The sequence below is a fragment of the Filicampus tigris genome, chromosome 20 (genome assembly GCF_054856515.1).
Source record: "Filicampus tigris isolate MCC_2025a chromosome 20, RoL_Ftig_1.0, whole genome shotgun sequence".
NCBI lineage: Eukaryota > Metazoa > Chordata > Actinopteri > Syngnathiformes > Syngnathidae > Filicampus > Filicampus tigris.
The window spans coordinates 5,397,429-5,420,519 of record NC_141236.1 but is presented as its reverse complement, the minus strand read 5'-3'; the positions used below and the strand labels follow the sequence as shown (position 1 = coordinate 5,420,519).

The following is a 23,091-nucleotide window of genomic DNA, read 5'->3' as shown; positions in this document are numbered from 1 at the left end:
ATTACATGTGCCTCTCAATAAATCAGAATTTTGTGGAGAACGTCATTTGTTTCAGGAGTTCAATTCAAAAAGTGTAACTCATGCAGACAGGTTCATAAATATTGGGACATCAACACAATTCTCATTTTTAAGGCTCTAAATAAATAAAACAACTGATAATAAAACGGCTCTGATTGCTAGCCGGCGGTGACATACTTTTTCTTGTTTGAAAAACTTTCAGGGCATTGACTCAATCGCAACAACAACAAAAAATAGAAAAAATATATAAGTTCCTGCGATTGAACGGCTGGCCTGTGAAAAGACAAATAAATCCATCAATGGCAGTGAATGAGTTAAGTGATTACCTCCTTTCTAAATGCCATCCGGCTAAATTAAAGGTTTTAGGGCAATAAGTGAGATGTGATTGCAAGAGTTTGGGCTGATGAGGGAAGATTAGCGAGCTATCCAAAGTGAGAGGAGGAAATCACATGAATAGCAGCACAGCTACGACGAGGGTGGGGCTGCTCTCTGCTCCATCCTGGGGAACCACCGCAGTCTATCGCCAACACCGCAGCTCCTTATCACACAAGCGATGTGACGCAGGAAGTATACTACTGACACGTTCCGTTTTCACAACCACTGTTTGGACAGTGTTTATTGGAGTGGTGGTGACAGCTGGGGGATGGGAAGCAGATGTGACAGGGAGATGGCTCACATGGTGACTCACAACCTGAGCAAGAGACGGGAGCTGCCAAATATTTCCTTCTAATGAATGCGGCTTCAGTCGAGTGGCTGTAAAAAAAAAGGGAAAATCTCCAGAGAGCTTTCCACGGTGACCCGCTGTCACTCCACATACAGCCTCCGCATCCTCACAGGCGTTAAGTGACCTCTACTGTCATGCCAGGATGAGGAGGGTCATTGTTCATCAGGGAGGAAAAAGGGGAAATACTGACACTTATTGGCAATGCAGGTGAAGTACAACCAAAGATTGTTTTGTTTTTTTTTTAATTAAAAAAAAAGTCTCCTTCAAAAAATAAATACAAATGTCGATATATAGGTTATGACTTCTATATTTCAAATGTATAAATAAAAAGGCAGCACGGATGATGTGGACCAAATGAGGATGAGTGCTATAGAAAAATGGATGGAAGGGATATTTTCCATAGCAACAAGTTATATATTGTACATTAATATGAATAACATGTATAGTATATTCCAAAATGTTTTTTTTCTCTCTCTGAACCGAAAATTCTATATATAATGAAAAAGACCGAAATCAAAGCAGTATTCATTGGATAGCGAGAAGAGCGCCATTGTAGCACAGGCGGGGCTAGGATTTTTATCCTTAGGGAGGCCTTGGGGGCACCAAGGATATCTGAGGCGGTCTGCAAAGCAAGGAAAAAAAATACAAATGCAAAAAAATTTGCAGAAAATGCTGATAAACATTCATTATGTTTCCTATGGTGGATGGGGGAAAGGAAGACATTTTCAACACTTTAGATTGATCAATAATTATAAATAAATCAAATCTGATCAGTACTCTACATTTGTGAATAATATGAAATTGATCAAATTTGGACAGAGGACATTTTGACCCAATGGCAGTGATATGCATTTATTTATTATATTGCACTATTAAACATATCACATGAACATGATGAACATGTAAGCTAGCACATAAAAAAAGCAATTCCTCGAGATGACATGTAAAAAGGCCATTTTTGTTCTAATCTCCAAATGTTTTTCAAGAGTTGAAAAAAACCGAATAATTACAACATAATTACGATTCATAACTTGTCATGCATAACAGTGGTTTTGTTTTTGATTAAATTACTATTTACAGTTTGACAGCATAAATGCAACATTTTCCTGAATTAAAACATCAAGCCTTGTTGGACCATGCTGCATTGACTCAAAACTGAAAGTGCATTTATGCATACAAATTGTAACTGTGCAGAAATCACGACATCCAAGCGGTTTAGAACCCGGTTGCTGATCTCAGTTGTTCCATCCCTTCTCAATTTTTCCTCAAACAAATATTGGTAAATCTTGTTGTTGATTGCCAGTCTTGCATTTCTACTTAAACTGATTGAAGGAAGAGCCTGCAAAGTTTCCATGACTCTCTGGGAGCGTTTTTGTGTCACTTCCCGGATTCCGGTTTACAGGCACAATCACTTTGCAACCAGTCAAGCAGAGCACACACTAACAGCAGAGGGCTTATGCTTTAGTGGCTTCTTCGTAGTTTCTCACAGAGAACTTGAAACCGCGGTTATGAAGGCGGTCAATGAGATTGGTTTTGTAGAAGGCGCTTCCTGGTGTGTATACTCCTCCCCTGTTGAATGGAGAGATGCAGAGATGCCAAAGATTGATGAGAACATCATTATTTATTTATTTATTTATTTATTTATTTATCTATTTTAAAGTGTGCAGCTTTGTGTTGTTTTGTGTGAAGGAGACATTACTGACCTCCTGGGAAGGGAGTGTCTTTCTTTCAGCACTGTTACTGCTGCCTGTACCATAGCAATCACAGTGGCCACATAACCAGGTTCTAAAAAAAAATAACAATAAATAAATCAAGAATTTAAAAGTGAATGTTGAAACAATCAGAGGGGAGTAAAATTAGCATTAGTTTAAAATAGCAACAAACAAAACAACAAGAAAACTATCAAAATCAGCCTTTGGATTTATAATGACTAACAATTCTATATAAATATATTGGAATTAGAGACAGAACAAATTATGGGTGGATAAAGTGCTACTTTACTCTTATTATGATCCAAACAATCTGTTTCCAACATTGTTCGTCCTTCGATTTGTGAACTTCTGAAACAATTTCCCGAAAATGTCAATATGAGCTGTTGCAACCTAAAATCTTTGTGAACCAAGTATTATTAAAACTACGGATGCACAGATACCACTTTTTTCAGACCAAGTATGAGTATAAGTACTTACATTTCAGTACTCACCGTTACAGACAACCAATATCTGATAATGTCGTCGAAATTTTGATGAATAATCAAATATTGTTCAAAAACACAACCTTTCACTGAACGTGGCATCCGCTCCAATCAAATATAACATGTCGAATAATACATACGGTGAAAATTTTTTCCCAAACCAAAATCACACACTTTTTTAAAATGGAATCAATTTCACTCAACGCATGACGGGGAGGTACATGTGAGACTTTGGTTGGTGCGCCTTGGCCTCCAAGGGCACATATATATACAAACACACAGAGATATAGATTTGAAAAGGTTGGAATAACGGTGAGTGCATTGAGTTGCTTACAGCTGTTGACCTGACAACCAATATAGCATTCATCATTAGCCGAAGTAAAAACGCAACCACCGGCCACCAGATTAATGAATACACATACGATACAATTACAATGAACTACTGCACATACAGAGCTTCACAGTGCTTATAAGCCGGAGTGCCTTAAAATATTTTAAAATAGGCCCGTTCATTGTTCATTGCGCCTAATAATACGGTAATATGCATTATATTGGAATGTGGGAGAAATCCCACATAAGGACGGGGAGATCATGCAAACTCCACACAGGAACGCCTGCGCTAAGATTCAAACCCAGGAACGCTTGACTGTGAGGCAGACTTGCTAATCACTCGGCACCGTCCTGCCAAACTTGAAATGGTCAAACAGAATTCTGCCCCCATGTGTTTTATATGAGCACTGCATGCCTACCTGCTCCCATGACCTCAGTGCAGATCTTGGCGTTGGGTGGTCCCTGGGAGGGGTCTGTACCCTCTGAGTATCCCTCTCCGAAAAATGTGATGTTGAAGCAGGTGTCTTCAATCTGATTAGTGAGAGTCCAAAATGAGAGATGGACTACAAGCGACTCAACTAGATCTGTTTATAAGGCGCAAACAGCTTTAATATTTATATTACGAATACTTGAGTGCAGTCAATTCGTAGGCACAAAAGACAAAAATGGCTACTTGTTGATATGCATTCTTCAAACAATAAACATTCACCAGGACTGGTGTCAAAGATCTGCTATTTCAAACCCAAACTCCAAACTAGTGGAGTTTGCTTCGTTCATTCAGTGCGTGAGAAGAAGTGATGTATACATGTATATAGTACCAGTCAAACGTTTGGACACACAATTAACGAAGCAAACATATCAATATAGCTCCTCCAATAAACTTTGATGTAATTGAAGCATTGATCAATTAAAATCTCACCTGTTTAATGGTTGGGCCAGCCTTACTGAATAAGCCAAAGGAAAAAAACCTCGGAAACTTTGAAAAAGACAGACACCAAACATCAACATCAGAGTACCGTTAACACATTTTGAAAGGAATCAAACTGTACTGCTTGGTGAAAATGTTATAAAGGAATGATGTCTGTACCATGGTGAGAAGTTTCCTGCCCAGGCTGAATTTGACCAAGACCCAGAAGAGCAGTCCACCACAAAAGAGCTTGGCAACTGAGCAGAGACCACCGACCCCAACGTATGCACAATATTGAATCTGTCAAGGGAGGGTGGTGGGTGATTGGAAGAAGGAAAACCAAAATATGGAATATGCCCGTCCGCGTTGTTTACACACCTGTGTCTAACCTAACAATACATGAAAAAGAAAAGGGCCTAACACTACCCTCCATGCTTCAATACACACTAACAGACAAAAGACGGAGTCATACAAACAGAAATAGCACTCAAATGTTTGCAAGTCACAGCCACCAAAAACGGTGGATTACAATCGACAATCAATACTTACTGGTGACAGACATTCCTCCTGGTAAAGGAAACGCTGTGTTCTCTTGACTACAGAGCGGTCCGAACCCATGAAAGGGATGGCGTACTGCATTATCTCTTTGCTAAAAAACACAAAACCTCTAGACACACACATACAGAAAAACTGTAAACATACTGCGGTACCATTAACCAGACCATAAAATAACTTCTAAATACTTTTACGTAACTATTAAAATGTTGGGTTTGTACGTTAGGTAATGAAGAGAGGAAAAATCCATCTCTCCTGGTCTTGGGGGAAATAAATTAATCTCCATTTGGATTTAGCACGTCTAAGATTAGACTCCACTTAAGCTATAATGACTGAAAATAAGGAGAATTTACCAGAGAGTACTCGCTTATCACCTTACCTCGGGCGAACTTTGGTTCCAATCACAGGTAGCGGCTGGTGGCCAAATTTGCTCCTCAGCTGACGAAGGGAGCTACTATCTGCGAAGCCGTGCACAGCCGACTGCCAAGTGGCATCATGACCGCATGAGCCCTGCAAGAGTTAAGATGCTCAGCAAAGCTATTCCATGACAACAGAACAATTATTGCACTATTTCAAGCAAATGCAGTATTTTTCCTTCGCTAGTAAGGACAATTTCATGTAGAGTACCTCGGGCCCACTGCTTATTGTGAGGAAGCTCTCCACTGCTGTCAGCGTCCCTAAAATCACAACGGTGCACAATGATTTCCAAAATGCAATAAAGAATTTGAATATATGGCTCTATTTATATTCAATTTGATTAATAATAGTCAAGACTCTTTGAAGGGGAAATCAAGCCAAACATATTTCTTTCAAGAATATGTTCCCAGCAGGTCCACTAGTTGAAACACGGCATTCTGATTAATATTTCATTTGTGGAATAGTTTAGCAGCAAAATCCACCCCTTTTTAGGCATCTCATGGAGCGACTAAAATTTTGTCACATCTGCCAAAATGACATAATTGCTCAGGGCTCAGGTAACGACCAATCACAGCTCAGCTTCAGAAAACAGGTGAGCCGTGATTGGTCGTTACCTGATCCCTGAGCAACTGTGATGTCATTTTCAGTCGACAGAAGTGACAAAATGGCCGACCCCAGAGATGGCTAAAAACGAGTGGATTAACTCTTATTCCACAAACGCAATATTTATCAGAATGCCTTGTTTCAACAAGTGGTCTTGCATAGAACATATTCTTGAAAAAAATGTTTGGGTTGACTTCCCTTTAACATTCTAATTTTCTACTTTTTTATGTGACCTTAGTTTTACAAAATATGTGTAACTGCCTCCCATATGAAACAGAAATGGAGCTATTAATGCAAATTTTCAGTTGACTTTATAAAAGATTCTACTGACACTGGAAACATTCTGCACCTTTTTGTTTTTGTTTGCAATCAAAACAAAGGTCAGTGTAATTTGAACATTTCTGTCATTTTGAAATTTGGGAGAACTTTATTTACCCTAGAAAATATAGGGAGCTATTGTTTTCATTTAACTTTATAAGACATGCTGATCCCTGGGAGTTCCCTGAACATTATTAAGATAATAATAAAAATAAAAAATCAACACTATGCAAATCTGAAAAAAAGTTCAATAAACATATGCTTAAATATGTTTAAACAAAGTTAAGAGTTTTAATTTTTTTTTTTTTAATTTTGACACCAGCATTTTCCTTTTTACTGAAAATGAATATCGGCTCCAAATATGGGTTGTCGGCCTCCTTGACTACTAATCGGTATCGGCCCTGAAAAAAACATATTGGTCTATCTCCACTTACATTACTTTTTTTTGCACTTACAGGACATCTGAGGGTCCACTGAACCAAACTTGTCAAATAAAAGTCTTACCTTTAAAGTGGCTGTGTGTATAGAGAATTCCCAGGTCTGCTGGTATAGAGTCAAAGCCACAGCTGCCAATTACGTACACCCCTCTGTCCAAGGCCGTAGTGTGGTATTCCAGCTGCATGCACTCCAGGAACTGTCAGGACCATTTTTTTAAGGCACTGTAGCATTAGCATGAATGTTTGCCTCTCAGCATTCACATAATTAGACAAAGGAGATGTCCCTTTACCTGAGGCTCTCCACAGATGTCAATGTAATGAGCTCCATTCTCCACGCATGCAGCAACCACCGGCTTGCCATAAAACCTGTACTGGAACGTTGACACAGACAACATGGTGCATCAGTACTAAGTTCAACATGCTTTGTTTTGATTCATTCCTCAATAACAGCAGCGTTCAAAACTTACTGGACCAACACAGTTGAGAATAACTACAGCCTGTTGGCACATGGCGGCCAGAGATTCTTTGCTGGACACATCGGCTACAATGATGTCAATGTCTGTGCTCAACTCGGGCATGGCTGAAAAATAAAGACATCTTCATTATAGCGTTATCATTAATTTAAAAAAAATAAGCATCATGACAAGATGAGCATTGTTTTCCATTTGCAAAAATACATGCCCATGGAAAAACACTGGTTTGGCTTTTTTTTCAACCAGTGGTTAGGGGCCTCTGTTCTAGAAGTTGACTTTTTTTCCCCAGGAATCCTGCGGGGTTCCGACGGGATGGGAGTCAACATTAAGTTTAATCACGGGATTGGGTCGGTACAGGATAAAAAGTTCACAGGAGCAGGCGTGAGATAGCCGGTGCGACAAACTGAATTTTGCTTTTTATTTTTTTGAGTGTGCTTGGTTAAAAAAATGTGATTACAAAACGGATCAAAATAATCATGATTATCATTTTAGCCATAATCGTACAGCCCTACCACGAATGCAATATCTGACTGTATGCATACCGACCTAGCCTGTCGGCGGCCTGCTTTAACATCTCCTTCTGGCGCTGTCTGCTTCTCCCGGCCACGGCCCATGTTAGACGGTTGTCTCCGGTACTTTCTACGGCGTAGCGTGCTACTTCTTCAACTACAAACTTCCCGGTAAAGCCTGAAGCACCAAAAATTACGATGTGGTAAGGTCTGCTAGATGTCACCGCCTCCATTGTGTGCTTGTGCAAAGTCGCTCCGGGTAACGTTACTTCCGGCCGGTTCTCACAGTAGATCGGCCCCTTTACTTAAAATACAATTATTATTATTATTGTTATCATTATTTTATTTTATTTTATTTATTTATTTATTTATTTATTTTTACCAAGATGACAGTGGTTATCATTGTCCGCAATTAAAACGTACTAGTAACGCCGCAGGTTCAGATACAAAAGCATGATATATGCGGATTAATTTCAAACTATGGTGAAGATAACACATATTATGGAAATATATCTACTCAAATATAAATCTAATACCAACTTCACCATGGTGTTACAGCAGGGGTCTCCAAACTCGGTCCTCAGGGGCCGTTGTCCTGCCTGTTTTCCAGCTCTCCTTGCTGCAACACACCTGATTTCAATGATTAGCTCATCAGCAAGCTCTGAAGAAGCGTGATCACGATCATGATCTCTTGAATCAGGTGCGTTGCAGCAGGGATAGATGGATAACAGGCAGGACACCGGCTCTTGAGGACCGAGTTTGGACACCCCTGTGTTGTGTTACGGTCAAAGACGTCCAACGTACATTATAGACACCGCCTTCGAGGAGCGGGTTTACATGTTGGTATGCGTTAGCACGTCCGCCATGTTGGATGTGTTATATCTGCCACTTAAAGTAATGCAAGTCAGTGGGCTGAATTTCATTAGGCAACAACCTAACAAGTGCACAAAGTTAAATTAGGTCAATCACCTATTGACACAAACATAGAGACAAACACGCACGCACACAAACACGAACGCACACAGATGATGAGCTGATGATTATAAATATGTAAGACTCACAGTAATAGTGTTACATATAATTTTGTTGTTAAACACTCATATTAACCTTGGAAAAACACACAAGATTGTTTTTTCTCTATATTCTAGCATATAAGGGTTACAAATAACACTGGTTAATAGAACATTTTAATCAGAGATGGCTAACTTCTTAAATTGACGCTCATTCAAAGAAAATCCTTACTTTTTTCCTAGTACATCAGGTTTTTGAGATATTTTATTTTTTGTTTTTAAATTTAATTTATAAAAGGTTGTGCAATAAGGATTTTATCATGCATTATAATTCATAGCTATGACATTTGAGAAAAAAATGCCACCTGTTGCAGAACCTAACCCTTAATTCATCCATCCATCCATTATCGATTGTCGCTTATTAAGGGTCTCGGGGCGTGCTGGAGCCAATCCCAGCTGTCTTCGGGCAGTAGACAGGGGACACCCTGAATTGGTTGCCAGCCAATCGCAGGGCACACAGAGACAAACATCCGCACTCACAATCACACCTAGGGGCAATTTAGAGTGCCCAATCAACTTACCATGCATGTTTTTGGAATGTGGGAGGAAACCGGAGTACCTGGAGAAAACCCACGCAGGCACAGGGAGAACATACAAACTCCACACAGGGAGGCCTTGGCCGGGATCGAACCCACGACATCTGAACTGTGAGGCGGCCGTGCTAACCAGTCGCCCCCCTTAATTCATTATTATTATGATTATTATTATGATGATGATTATTATTATTATTATTATAAAAACCTGATGTGCTAGAGAAAAAAGATGAGGGTAGATTCGCTATCAGCGGAACAAATAATCGAGAAAAGTTTACTTGCAGCTATCTAAAAATATATTTTTGGAAAAAAAAATGTTGACCAGTGTAATTATCACATGAAAAGTTCTATACATTGTTGTTTTTATTCTGATCTGTTTCCCAGACATGTTAGTGTATATGTTTCGAAATATACTATATGCAAGCACCAAATCAATGCAAGCATTTTCATGATTAGATTTGACTTTGAATGTATAAACAGTTGGGACACGTCAAGCATCTTCATCGATGCTCCACTTTTACACATTCAATATGGCAGGGACGGGGTACATTTGATGTTTAACTGAGGCAATGTACACTGACCTCTTGCGGCATAACTCAGGAAATACACTTTGTCTGTCATACTATCATTCACAATACCGTAGAGTATTTTTCCACAGTTCACACAAAACACAATGTGTCAATTACGGCTATGCTGACTTCACCTCAACTAAACTGTGCATCTGACAAAACTCAGTGCAGCTCTGCTTAACATTTGGCTTTGGTGTACATGCAGACTAAATAAGGAATGCTGGTTGCACAAATCCATCATGAAACCAATGTACTTATTGCACTTCAATTACAAACTTCATGGGTGGTAAGTATGCCAGAGACCCAACTACAGTGTTTATACACAAATAATGAGAAGTACATGTCCCCTTTAATGCTAAATACAGTACAGTGTAATGATTCAGATCCAAAGTTCCTTGTGATTGTATTCACCCATGCAGCCAACTTTGTGGAAGAAAAAAAGAAATCTTGGCTACAATATTACCTGTAATAGTGCCAACTCCCTTATGGACATATTATGCAAACAAAATGCTGATTGTAAAATGCAACACTTGTTGGTCACCTTTATCCAAAGTGTTATTTAGTCATGTGTCAAGAAAAAAAACATTTTGTATTGCAACATCTTTGCAATTATATCAATATCAAGGATAAACTTCAAAACATTGGGGACCTATGAGTATGAGAGAGTACAAACACAATGCAAGTACCTGAGTGGGAAGTGGCTCTGAAATGAAAACATTGCATACGCAAAAATTGGAATGAGACTCGTCATAATGAACTACATAATGAACGCACTGCCGCATTCATGAAGATTGTTTTTTTACGTTATGATTTGTAGTATTTTACGTGTATGTACATTATCCCAGACTAAGGATGTAACAATTCACTCAAGCCCTGATTAGAATTTTTTTTTCGATTTTCAGTTCCCGATTTCGATTTGATTTTTAAAAAAAATCTTTTACCAAATAATTGACTCATTTCAAAACCAAAAGACGTTTTTGTTTTAATATCTGCATTTTGTCCTTGTTACAGTAACATTTTGTAATCATACAAAAAAATTGAAAATGAACTAATAATTTTGATTGTACAACTTCATTTTTGTCATCTTTTGTCAGCTTGTCTCAGTTTTGTCAGTGCCAGAATTAAAGATATTTGACTGTTTTCATTATAAATCCTTTTGTGATCAAAATATCAATATCGATTCTTTTATTTTTTTACATCGAAGCATATTTTAAGCAGTTTAAATCAATTTTAAATCGATTTTTGGTTCGTCGTCAAATCCCTTTCCCGTACAGTATTGTACTCACATATAAATCAAGTTTCATTGTATCGTGTACAAAGACTAGTGGGGGCGCATACAACATATCGTAAACAAACTGACTGACTTCACCTTTAAAAAAAAAAACAAACGTGCAATCCTAAAATTGGAAATTCCTTAATGTATCAATAGAAACACAGTGAAAAGAGATTGGAACAAGACTAAAAAAGCCACAATGGTGAAAATGAGGGAAACAAGTATTTGTTTGGACACAAGTGAAAGTTGCAAGAACCCTTCTGAGGTAAAGATTTGGTCTATAGGATAAACAATTCACACAAGCAAAAGCTTACTATCATGTTTTGATTGGAAACATTTTACATCTTGCGGTTTCCTCAAAAAGTGATAAAAAGCTAAAAAATGTTCTTCGCCGTCTGTGATTTTAAACCCAAACTGCTTCAGACTTCGCATGGTGGCTCTTATGTCCCGTGAGGCAGCCAATGTCTGAGTGAATGGAAGAAACTCCGCACGTTGGTCATGTAGAAGTCGACGTTGAGAGTGAAGTCGTTGCAAATGTTGGACGACGTGTCCACCAAGGAACAGTAGAGCGCGGTCCCGCCTATGCTGATCACCACGGTAACCAGACACAGCAGGAGCAGGATCAAGCAGGAGTCTCCGCCCACTTCGTCTGCATTGGAAACAAATGACAAATTTGTTTTGCTTTTTCACTGCCACCACATTAGTTCAGTGTACAAGTCACTGTTCAGGTTGCTCAGTAGCCGACAATATGACTAAAGTTAAAATCTACTGTTGATCATAGTAACACAAGCAAAAGTTACATCTTACACACACTGGCTTGTCAAATGTCAATAACCCCTCATTCAATTCCAGTTGATTTCAGATGGAAAACTGTTTTTAATTGAAGGTCAACCACCTTCATTATTTTCAACTATTGAACTTCCACTGCAATTTAATACTATAAAAAAAACAAAAAAACAGTCTGCTCTTTGATTGAAATTGGCGCAGTTTAGAATCCAACCTTGTTCGATGCCATCTTCCGGCTCGCTGAAGCGGACTTTGCGATTGGAGTTAATCTTGTTGTCCATGTTGCTGGGGGGCGGCAATCCATCGAGGGATGCTCTCCTCCTCTTCAGAATGGAGACCAGACCATCGGGGGACAGACTCTAAATTTGAAACACAAACAAGATCATAATGGATCTTACAGTGCAGCATAAGTGGAATTCTTTACCCGCCAACAGACAAACTAACACCTGTTGGAAAACTGCAGTTGTTTATTTACATTCAACCATCAGGCAGCAGCCAACGTCAGTTTCATACGTTACCTGTATAGGAGTATTTAATGAATGCAACATTCGCTTACAAACAGAAGTCATGTTTGAAAAGCATTTGGAATGCAATGGAGTTACATTAAATTATAATCAAGACACAAAATTGTTACAGTTCATGTTCATATGATTTGTTAGTCATCACCAGAGATTGTGTTATGTTGCTGCCCTCAGGTAACACTGGGGCTAATTTCCATTTTAAAGAGGGAAGTCCACCCAAATATGTTTTTTTTCCAATATATGTTCTATGCAGGCCCACTAGTCTAAACAAGGCATTCTGATTAATATTGCGTTGGTGGAGTATGATAAATCCACCCGTTTTTAGCTAGCTCAGGGTGCGGCCATTTTGCCACTTCTGTCGAATGATGACATCAAAGTTGCTCAGGGTTCGGATAACGATCAATCGTGGCTCAGCTTCAGAAAACAGGTGAGCCGTGGATTGGTCGTTATCTGAGCCCTGAGCAACTTCGATGTCATCTTCATTCGACAGAAGTGACAAAATGGCTGCCCCCTGAGCTAGCTAAAATTCATATTCCACAAACGCAATATTAATCAGAATGCCGTACTTCAACTAGTGGGCCTGCATAGAACATATTCTGGATAAAATATGTTTGTGTTGACCTCCCATTTTAAATCATATTTTTCTAAAGTAACCACTTGAGTACAATTTTTGGCTCCTCTATAGCCACCTCTTAATGGTTGTTTGTCCATTTTTGCCCTGCAATTGGCTAGCAGCCAGTCCCCTGTGTACCCCGCCTCTTCCTGCCTAAAGTTAGCTGGCATATGAACACATTCACTCATTCAGCTCGGTGTGTCAACAGTTGTGCGTGTGAGTACTCCGGTTCTTAAATGTTGTTCTTTGTAAGAGTTCGATTGTAATCCAGCAAGGCTACCCCCGGCCCCACCCAGGCAAAGCTCCACTAGGTTACATAACAACACTGTTCAGCCTCAGGTGCTCATTAGAAACAGCTGATGTCCGTCTTGCCCCAGCTCAGTAAAACAGCACAGTCCCAATGTGTCTCAAGATGAGAAATTGAGGATGATGTCAGTCATTGAGCAAACATCGGGTGTGTCCCAGCAAACGTTTTATGGCTGCAGGCTGTGATGTGGCTTGCAAAAAAAAAAAACCATCTAATTCCATGTATGAGTAAAGGAACAGTGGAGAGAACAGGGAGTGGATAGAAGGTGAAAAGATCTTTTTCCTACCCCGTCTACATGACAAAGTTTTGCCAGGTCAGTTTCTGACGCCTGCGGGACTCCTGCTGGCCACTCCACCTTCGTCTCGTCCTCCTCCTCCTCCTCCTCCTCCTCGTCCATCTCCTTCACTTCCTCATACGTCTCTTCGTATCTTCCATGTTTAGGATTCTTCGGATGACCTGACTTGGACTTCATTCTTCCAACTTCGTCATCTTGGTATGATGTTTCAGTGTTGCATGCTGTCAACACACAACATCAACAGTAGAGCAACTATTGGACCTATCGTTGAATATATGCTAAGGCTAATTTACTATTGTTGACTTCATTGGCTACACCTACAAAATTGAATGAGATCACAATGAGATTACAAGAATAGCGTTAAATAATTACAAGTAAAAAAGATACTCAAACAATAAAGTGATTTGTATCCCTATATAGCTCAATGTTACTTATGGGCACTCCATATTTTACGATCAAGTGATTTTATATTTGGTGATTTGTTTTTTTTTTCAGTTTATTTTATGGATATCTTTCAATGGAAATAATACAAAGCATGTGGCAAAAGGCTGGAACAGGGTCAGCCCAACTTTTGTGGTCAAGGTCTATTTTTTTTTAATCAGACAGATAGAACGAGTCATTGAGGAAAAAAGTTGTGAAATTTATTTTATTAAGCCAATAATTCATTTTCACTTTAGATAGATAGATAGATAGATAGATAGATAGATAGATAGATAGATAGCAGATTGTTTGTGACTTTCTTGTATCACTGTCTAAAAATAGCCCAATTCCTTCTCTTCATCATCTGCATTCAATAAACAAATATTCACTTGGCCTCAACTGAAATTTATCTTTCATAGCTAAGGTAGCTCAACACATTTTCATGACAATAATGGCTTCAGGTGTGTCGTACCTTTGGCAACAATGACAGACAAAGTTGGATTTACCTTTTCCCTGATGGGATGTCTCTTTCTTGCTTTGTCTTGCTCTGTCTATTAGTGTAATATCCTCACCAAGGGATGGCCTTGGTCCAACAATGAGGGGAAAACCATAAAATACAGGAAAGAAAAAGACAAGATAAATCAACATGATTTGACATAATAGAAATGTGAGCTTTTAAGGGGGGAGTTGGCGTTCTCAGCTGAAGCTGAAACAGATCCACTTGCACCCAAAGGCTGTGGGCTAGGGTCGCATACCAGAGTGTCACGGTGCATAACAGTGTCCGCTATAGTCAGTGTTTTCTGCGCGTCACAAATGTGGAACTGTTTTTCTCATTCCCACGTACCTCTGTGGCTAAAACGTTTTATAATCGTTTGTCAATTGTGGTTGTTTGTTAGCAGTGGATTACAAGCGAAGTGTTTCCGTAAAGCTACAATATTTCAAAGTTTCTACATTGCAAGACATCAGCTTCAGCTAGATGTTTGTCGCCTTGGTGACCCTGGCTGACCTACTTAAGTGGTCGGCAGTAAAACAGTGGTTCTCAAACTTTTTACATCAAGTACCACATTTTCGTATCATTTGACATTCACATTACCTTGAAAAAATAAATGGCTTACAGTAGGGCTGTGCAATTAATCGAAATTCAATTACAATTACGATTATTACACTCTACGATTACAAAATTGGTGTAAATGTGAAAACCGATTATTAATATTCATTTATATCCAACACACTGCTTGTTTACTCAAGGAAATCATAGTTGAATTTATACATTTGCACCTTTTTTCATAACTATGAATTTTGTTTGGTCCAAAGGGAACATAACTACATTTATTTGTCTTTATATTTTATTTATATTTTACGTTTAAACATTTTCTTGTTTTGTACCAAATAAATAAATGATCGTTTGAATAATCGTGATTCCAATTACCACCAAAATCATAATGATCACTATTGTTTTTCAAAATCGAGCAGCCCTAGCTTACAGATCATTTGATTTAGGGGAGGGAAAAAAAACACGCGTGTACATGCGACAACAACCCCCGTAATTATCTTCTTCTGCCTCCTAGACTAAAGTCGCGAAAATAGACGATTACATAGAAGGAAAAAAATGGGCTTAGTTCGACTATTTTTTTAAGTTTCCCATCCATCGTTTTTCACCTACAAAATGGCCGTCCGTCATTGGTGGACCGGTCCATCATTTGCACAGTATATACATTTGCAAGTAGGCAACCACTGACAATTAAGTGGAGGAACACCCATTCACATATCATGAAAGGGGAAGTCAACGCAAATATTGCGCTTGTGGAATAAGTTAGCTTATATTCTACAAACGCAAAATTAATCAGAATGTCGTGTTTCAACTAGTGGGCCTGCTGGGAACACATCCTTGGAAAAAATGTTTGGGTTGACTTCCATTTTACGGACTACACTGTGTAAAATACTCACATTTTCTCTTTAGCAGAACACAGGAGCCTAACAGTGATTATTTGAGTGATCCAGTGCGTGTACAGGCTGATGACTCACTTGAGGTGTGTCCCACAGATGTGCCTCAGCGTCTCAATATGTTTCTGACCGATGTTGTCTGTTTCGGCAGGCAAGCGCTTCTCGGCGTCTTTCTCTTTGCAGCGGCTCTCTGCAAGCACAGGAAAAAAATTGCTATTCTCACAACGTACCAAGTTTTGCAGGCAGTGTTTGCGGTACCCCAGTTCTCCTGCAGAACAGTGAGGTTGAAGAGCACACGTTCATGGTAGAGCTTCTCTAGCTGGAGAAGCTGGATGGCCAACTGGTCTGGTGACATCGGCAGTTAAAGACGCTCAACCCATTCAAGGTCTCGTCTCTTGACAGACTTAAAGCATTAAGAGACACGCGAAACGGAATCGTCTGAGCTATGAGACAAAGTATGGGGAAACGCCCACAGACACATGAACAGACCTGGAATTGTTTTGACGTGGAATGTACTCGTCCGAGCATGGCTTTATGGACTTTGTTTTGTGCACTGGGACTCAGCCATGAGAGTCAACCCAAACATATTTTTTAAGAATATGTTCTATGCAGGCCCACTAGTTGAAAAAGGCATTCTGATTAATATTGCATTTGTGGAAGAGCAGTTAAGCAGCAAAACACATCAGTTTTTAAACATCTCATGAGGTGGCCATTTTGTCACTTCTGTCGACTGGAAATGACATCACAAATGTCCAGGTCTCAGATAACGACTAATCACAGCTCACCTGTTTTCCCATGATTGGTGATTATCTAAGCCCTGAGCAACTGTGATGTCATTTCCAGTCGACAGAAATGACAAAATGGCCGCCCCCTGACATAGCTAAAACGGGTGGATTTCTCATATTCCACAAATATTAATCAGAACGCCTTGTTTCCACTAGTGAGCCTGCATACAACTTATTCTGGGAAAAAAATATGTTTGGGTTGACTTTCCCTATAACTCATTCACTGTCAGACATTTTCAGACCCTCTTTTACCCTAATGTTTGAAAAAATTTGAAAAAAAAAATACAACCTCCTGGGACTGAATGACTGGACTGTGAAAAGGCAAATTAGTACATCAATGGCAGTGAATGAGTTAAAAGCAGTTTCCCCACAAAGTTTAAAGAACATAAACAAAAAAGGCCTTCCCATGTAATTAAAATAAACCAGACTTCTAAAGTGAATTTAAGTTATTGTTGTGGCCTTACCATAAAGTGAATTTTATTTTTAGATAGACTTTTTCCCTGCATTGTATAAATCACTGATTTTTTTTCTCTTGAAAGGATACAGTCCTCTTGGAGTGAGCAGGCTTCTGCGATCTGTAACGAAACACATGTTTAACGTACGGTAAGAGAAAACCTGCAAAGGTTTTTTTTTTTTACCCTCGAGACGTTTTTAAAAAACAACTTTTAGCCCTCATGACTGAGCACAGTGGATCTTGTCAAATTAGGCTGCTCAGCCACGAGAAGGTGATTTGATGTGAAATGCACTCCATTCCTTCAAAGAGATGACGGTCACATGGTGAGACTGAGCATGCAGACGACATGAGAAAATGAAAGTCACGTGCAACTACTTATCGCATATATGGAATATCTCAATAGCACAAATTTTGCTCATTATTCTTTTACTGTTAAAATTTATATATCTATGCGGATTAACCATATAAGCAGCCCCTTGACAGAAACCATTGTACGATAAAAACACTTTTTTCACTATTGGAAGCTACAATTCTTCCTCAAAAGATGCACGAATGCTTATTTGTTGACGATATGTTGTTGGTCTTCATTTCTCTCATTTCTTGTTAGAGTATCCTAGTTTTGACAACCAAAGAAATAGAAATAGCAAAACAGAAGATCCAAGTCGATATGACCAAATAAAATCTTTGTGTGTAATGCACTGGCCAGATTTCAACAATTATGTATTTCTATTATTAGATTTATGACCACTATACTGCCCCCGGAGATGGCTAAAAAACTAGATTTGCAAAAAACTAGATTTTGCATTACGGCTAAGTTCCCTTCCTATCAAGTAGTCATTGAGTTGTGAATTAAATTTTGAAATGCGTATGTATGAATAAAAACAAAAATCAAATACTGCAATACTGTTTTTTAGAGTTTTATATTTGATCTCTTCTTGAATTATTTGAATTGGGCTGAGGAAAAATCACCAAATTCTGCCTAGCAACTAGAGGCAGAGCAAGAAAAAAAGCAATTCTGTTTATCTACATTACAGCACGTAAACTTTAACTTTAATTTGTTGGACGCTTTTCACACTTTTTGTGGAGTTAATGATGAATGATGAAACGGCTTCTCCTGGATGAGTGCAGCACAAAATAGTAGTTTACAGAAACTTTGCTTCTGCCAAACCTTGAAACCTTGAAACTCCACCTAATACCTTTGAATCTGAAACGCCAGTGTGCTGTACGCAATGTCACCCACCAGATGATTGTTTGGTCTCTCTTAGTAAAAGCATGCTCCCAAAGGATTAGAGGAGGAAAAAAAAAAACATTGCCCTCATTCCACACAAACACCCACCTGGTGCAGCGAGTGTGGCAGTAGTGTGGCGTCAACGTTTTCTCCAAGAGACTGCAGAGAGGCCAGCAGCTCGGGGCTGAGGCTCGACGCTCCATAACTGGAGACACTTCCTGGAAACATACCAGAAAACAAACAAAGCACCTATGAGACTCACCTGTTGTTTCTCATGTCCAATTCATTATGGGAAGCCTTGCATGTTTCCTCACAGAAGCATTGTCAACTGCAGGAAAATAAATGTGGTGATGACGCAGAAATGTCATCCATGATGTCAGAAGTGTGTGTTGTGCATGATGGTGCGTCTGAGCAAACATGCCCCTCATGGAAAGTGTCACAAAGTGATGATGTGTACTAATACTAAAGTGTGAGTCACAATGATGAACGCTGAACTTTAGCTGTGAGGTGAGATTAGCATGTTGATATATCTTAACTACTGTACATGCAATGTTGATTGACACTTTTTGGAGGCATTTGTTTTCATTTAATTTATGTCTAAATATATATATATATATTTTGAATTTTTTTTTATTCCTTTATTGTTAGTGTATTTTTTATTCTGGTGTCATTTCTTAGAATATCACCCGAATGGTTCACTTTTATTTATTTATTTCTAGAAAATGCACCATTTACTTGTCATAGGCATACATCAAAGAGTAATTTTCTGGGTCTTACTATCATCCTGCTCATGTTAATGCTCTGGTTGCCTGGTGTACTCTCAGAGGGGGCAGCATGTTGACGATGAGGAGGAGGAGGAGGATGATGCATTTCACTGTCTTATCATATATGCTTCACTTGAATTTTTCATAAATGAGAAACTGTCTCTGGGAGGCATTTCATGAATAAGCACTGATTTCACTACGAATGAAACTCCTCAACTCATTTCAACATAGGGCCTTGGCACTTGCCCAAGCAATACGTTTAGACAATGTTTTGGCCTGCAGAAAACTAGCAAATAACTGAGATTTTCAGGGAATAAGAGAGGATCGGTTTCCCAAAAAATCAGCAAAGAAGTGAATCTGGGAAAGTGCAGTGAAACCCTGTACAATTAAAGACAATAATAAGAGAAAAGCTTATTCAGCTCAAAGTTGTATTCATTCATATGTGCATACAAATTAGTGTTGGTATTATTTATTGTATTAAAAACAGACAGGTGTCAGGTGTTTTGTACAGAACAAATCAAAAAGTTATATCAAAAGTTTAGTACCTGTGACACTGCTGATGCACATGTCATCATCATCCTTTGGATGAGGGGCAGTATCTGGACCTTTCGGTGGCCCAGTGTTCTTGTTACCCATCACCTCGGTCACCTCGGCCAGCTTTTCTTTCATGTATTTTTCTTCAGTAATCGTCTCTGGTTCTGAGTGATTTGTATTTGAGAAACTATTAATTAATCCTTCCCAGGAAAGTATGTGCCAAGCAGTAGCCAAGCAGGGGGGAGATGTGCAGGGGGAGATGCGCAACGTCTTCTACGCTTTAATCAGAGCTTGGAGGTCGAATCAGAAAACAGCTTCCTTGTCACCGGCCAGCTATCAAAAAAAATGGTTTATTTTATTATTTTGAAAAACAGATGGCACAATGAGAAATTGAAGATTGCATCTTTGCATCACATTGCTTGTGAAATGGTACTAATGCCACTGACTCAATTAGCTGTTTTGTGTCTAAACTCAAGCAAGGCTGTAGTCAACTAAACAACTAGCATGCATTTTAATAAGGCTTTCGTACTGGGAATATGTTGTAACTTTTTTACCTTGAAGATTTTACACAAGGCCTGCTGCCATTTTACACACGAAAAGCTTGTCAACACCACCGTCACAACTTCCTGTCTCTAAGCATTAGCGTAGAATGGATAGGTCAGAGCTGTCATGGTGCCGATGAATCACATACGGGATATGCCTCATGATGCTTCGAGTCTGTGCGGCACAATGTTTGAACATTTATTCAACATTGGAATGCTGTAAATTTTTGCAACAGGGAATGAGACAGGAACACTGGGAGCAAGGAATGACTCATAATATGTGAAGAATTAAGGAGCAATCCTGTGTGTATTTCTCCCAAATTGCAAAAACATGCATGTACGGTCATTCAATCGACATAAATTAGTAAAATTAATAAACACATTTGAATTAACCAATTTAAGGGAAAAGCAGCCTAATCATGCAATATTTAAGGGAATAACAGCTAAATTCTTGGGCCGGATTAAAGAACGGAGCGGCCGTACTGCCATATTTTACGCATCCCTGCCTTAAAGTTGTACAAAGTATAAAGATAAGAGTGTAATGGGTTCAATGAGTAGTTAGGATCATTTATGCAACTGATATGTCTTTATCATTGTATACTTTTGTCTTTACCGTTATGCAAGAAGTGCGTTTTCCCTCCAGTGGGCCCCCACTATGTTTTTAATGGCAGGGGCGGAGCTAATGGCTGTGATGTTCACTCTCTGGCAACCCCCACATGTAGAGAAATATTTTGATACCTGTGACTTCCCTGCCATTTTCACATGGATGCTTTATTCTTAGATCACTTGATACTCTGCCACAATACATTTATATTAATTGCATATTTAAAGAAAAAAATGCAATCGATCTGTATGCAAACTCGATGACAATTGAAAACTGTGATTGGCTGTTAGCTAGCAAATCAGTGCATGAGATAGAAGTAAACTATGAGATACTACACAAAAGCAAAGTGACGGCAGAATAAATGGCAGTGTCTAATAAATTGTCTAAGATCAGCAAAGCGTTGCTTTCTACTGAGACTAGATCCTGCTTGTATTATGACTGTGTTGGGCAAGGGTCTTTTATTTATTTTATTTTTATTTTTATTTTATTTTATAGTTTACCTGCATCTCAGGTTTGAAATTTTTAAGTTAATTTGTGGGATTATTATTTTTTTTATAATCAATCGTTTAGAGATCTTTCATTTAAAATTGTCCAAATACTTGGAATCTAAGCCTCTCAGTAGTAAATATTCTCCCATTTTTGTAGCTGACTATTATATGTACAGTATATTGTATCAAAATGACACATTTATAACATTTGCTTTTACTTTTGAAAAACAATAACAACATTTTGCGTATTTTCTGATACGTTATGGGCCAAACCAAGAAGTGACTCATTGGCTAAATTTGACGTCAAATTGATGTAGTACAACCCAATTCTCCATTCACAGTATACCTGCATACTTTTCTTTTTAATTGGAGGCTGTCAAGTGGGTTACATTGTGCCGAGAACAAAATACAAGTATACATGTTCGCCTCTCACTAGTTTTCACGCTTGAATTATCAATAAAACGGGTTCGTTAAGCGACTTGAGTCAAATATACAGACGATACAAAGATATAATATACAAAGATACGGACTCTTCCCTTCTCCATCGTTGCCTTATATAGCGTGACATCCCTCTACTGAAAACCAAACACTGCATCTTATATAACTTCATGACACATCTGGGGAGGATGAAGACATCATGTAGGTTACTCACAGCTGTATGAAGTGTAGCGTCGTGCGTGCGCATCTTCTCCCGGAAAGAAAGCACAAGTCTCGGGCGTCTTCGCTCGTTTTTTGGATGCAGGTGCACATCAACCTTGTCGTCATGCGCCTCCAGTCTCCTACAAGCTCATCTTGTTTACCCTTACATCCGGGGAATTTGCAGCCTCGTCTCATTACCAAACGCCTGTTTTCCCTTCATGCGATTGGTATATATTTTTTTATTTTATTATTTTTTTTTTAATTTAGTCGCACATGTGGCCGAGGCTGCCATCTTCTGGCAGAGCTGGGCTCGTGTTGTGTGTCAGAGGTTACGTAAACGCTCGAAAGAGTCATATGATGACTTAATCCGGTGTAGTGCGCGTCAGATTTCCAAGAACACATCGTCAACATGTACGTAGGATTCTTGTTGCATAATTACAAGATGCAACTATTTAAATTTGGTCTCTGTATTTGATTTACTTGACCTTAATTAGTATTATCCATCCATTCATCTGGGTATAGAAAATGATTGGGCCATTACATTCCCAGGAGGCACCCGAGGCCCCAATTCATGAAGATCTGCAACTAATGTTGCATCTTATGTTATGTTATGTTATGTTATGTTATGTTATGTTATGTCTGACAGCTTTTTCGTCTTCAAGTTATTGTTAAGCATGTTGAATGTTGTCCTTGCCTTTCCGATTTACATAAATGATGCTCCCAAGGTATGTTAAGATATTTACATTTTAGTGGTTATGGGCCATGTTTCTGGGTGTGTTGTACTGGTTGTTGATACCCATTGCTTTTGGGGGGGGGGTTGTTTTTGACAAATCCTTGTAAATATAATATATGTTAATGAAATTATATCACTGATATTATGTCACATATTATAATCTAACACACAGACAGACACACACGCTTCAATATTTCACACAGATACATACTGCACATTCAGTTCAATAGCAAGTTGGGAAGTTTATATATTTTTTGCAACTTCTAGGGAATTTATCTACGTGTGCCCCATCATTGGTCAGAAGCAGATATCTGAAAAAGATGGACCGCCCTACTGTGTGAAGCCTTTTTACCTTCATCTAATGTGGGTAGAGCACGGCATCAAACGTTGATGATCAGGGTGATTATTCACCAAGGAAAAAAGGGGCTAAAACCTGTTTATCGTTGCTTGCGCCTAGAATTCATTACTATAATATTGCATATACAGTAATATTATTATTCAATA

At 38.8% G+C, this 23,091-nt stretch overlaps 2 protein-coding genes across 5 annotated transcripts; both read right to left on the bottom strand.

Moving 5' to 3' along the window:
- Positions 1–1,578: 1,578 nt before the first annotated feature.
- On the bottom strand, positions 1,579–8,154 carry sccpdhb (saccharopine dehydrogenase b). Of its 4 annotated transcripts, none has more exons than XM_086019747.1 (12): positions 8,031–8,154; positions 6,971–7,083; positions 6,794–6,874; positions 6,571–6,700; positions 5,356–5,405; positions 5,108–5,238; positions 4,723–4,840; positions 4,354–4,473; positions 4,186–4,242; positions 3,686–3,797; positions 2,446–2,527; positions 1,579–2,311 (listed from the first exon to the last, which is right to left on the bottom strand). In XM_086019747.1, exons 2-12 carry the CDS (start codon positions 7,079–7,081, stop codon positions 2,197–2,199), a joined length of 1,107 nt encoding a protein of 368 aa, XP_085875873.1. In that variant the 5' UTR covers positions 7,082–7,083; positions 8,031–8,154; the 3' UTR covers positions 1,579–2,196. The 4 variants fall into 4 exon arrangements, with proteins under 4 accessions (XP_085875873.1, XP_085875872.1, XP_085875870.1 ...); XM_086019746.1 differs by having other exon boundaries at positions 8,026–8,143; XM_086019744.1 differs by lacking the exon at positions 8,031–8,154 and adding an exon at positions 7,523–7,779.
- Positions 8,155–9,984: 1,830 nt separating this feature from the next.
- Positions 9,985–22,083, bottom strand: cnstb (consortin, connexin sorting protein b). Its single transcript, XM_086018269.1, has 10 exons — positions 21,868–22,083; positions 19,593–19,914; positions 18,392–18,501; positions 17,146–17,176; positions 16,075–16,161; positions 15,898–16,006; positions 14,379–14,455; positions 13,444–13,673; positions 11,931–12,075; positions 9,985–11,579 (listed from the first exon to the last, which is right to left on the bottom strand). The coding sequence occupies exons 2-10, from the start codon at positions 19,714–19,716 to the stop codon at positions 11,371–11,373; spliced, it is 1,122 nt and encodes a 373-aa protein (XP_085874395.1). The 5' UTR covers positions 19,717–19,914; positions 21,868–22,083; the 3' UTR covers positions 9,985–11,370.
- Between the last annotated feature and the right edge of the window lie 1,008 nt (positions 22,084–23,091).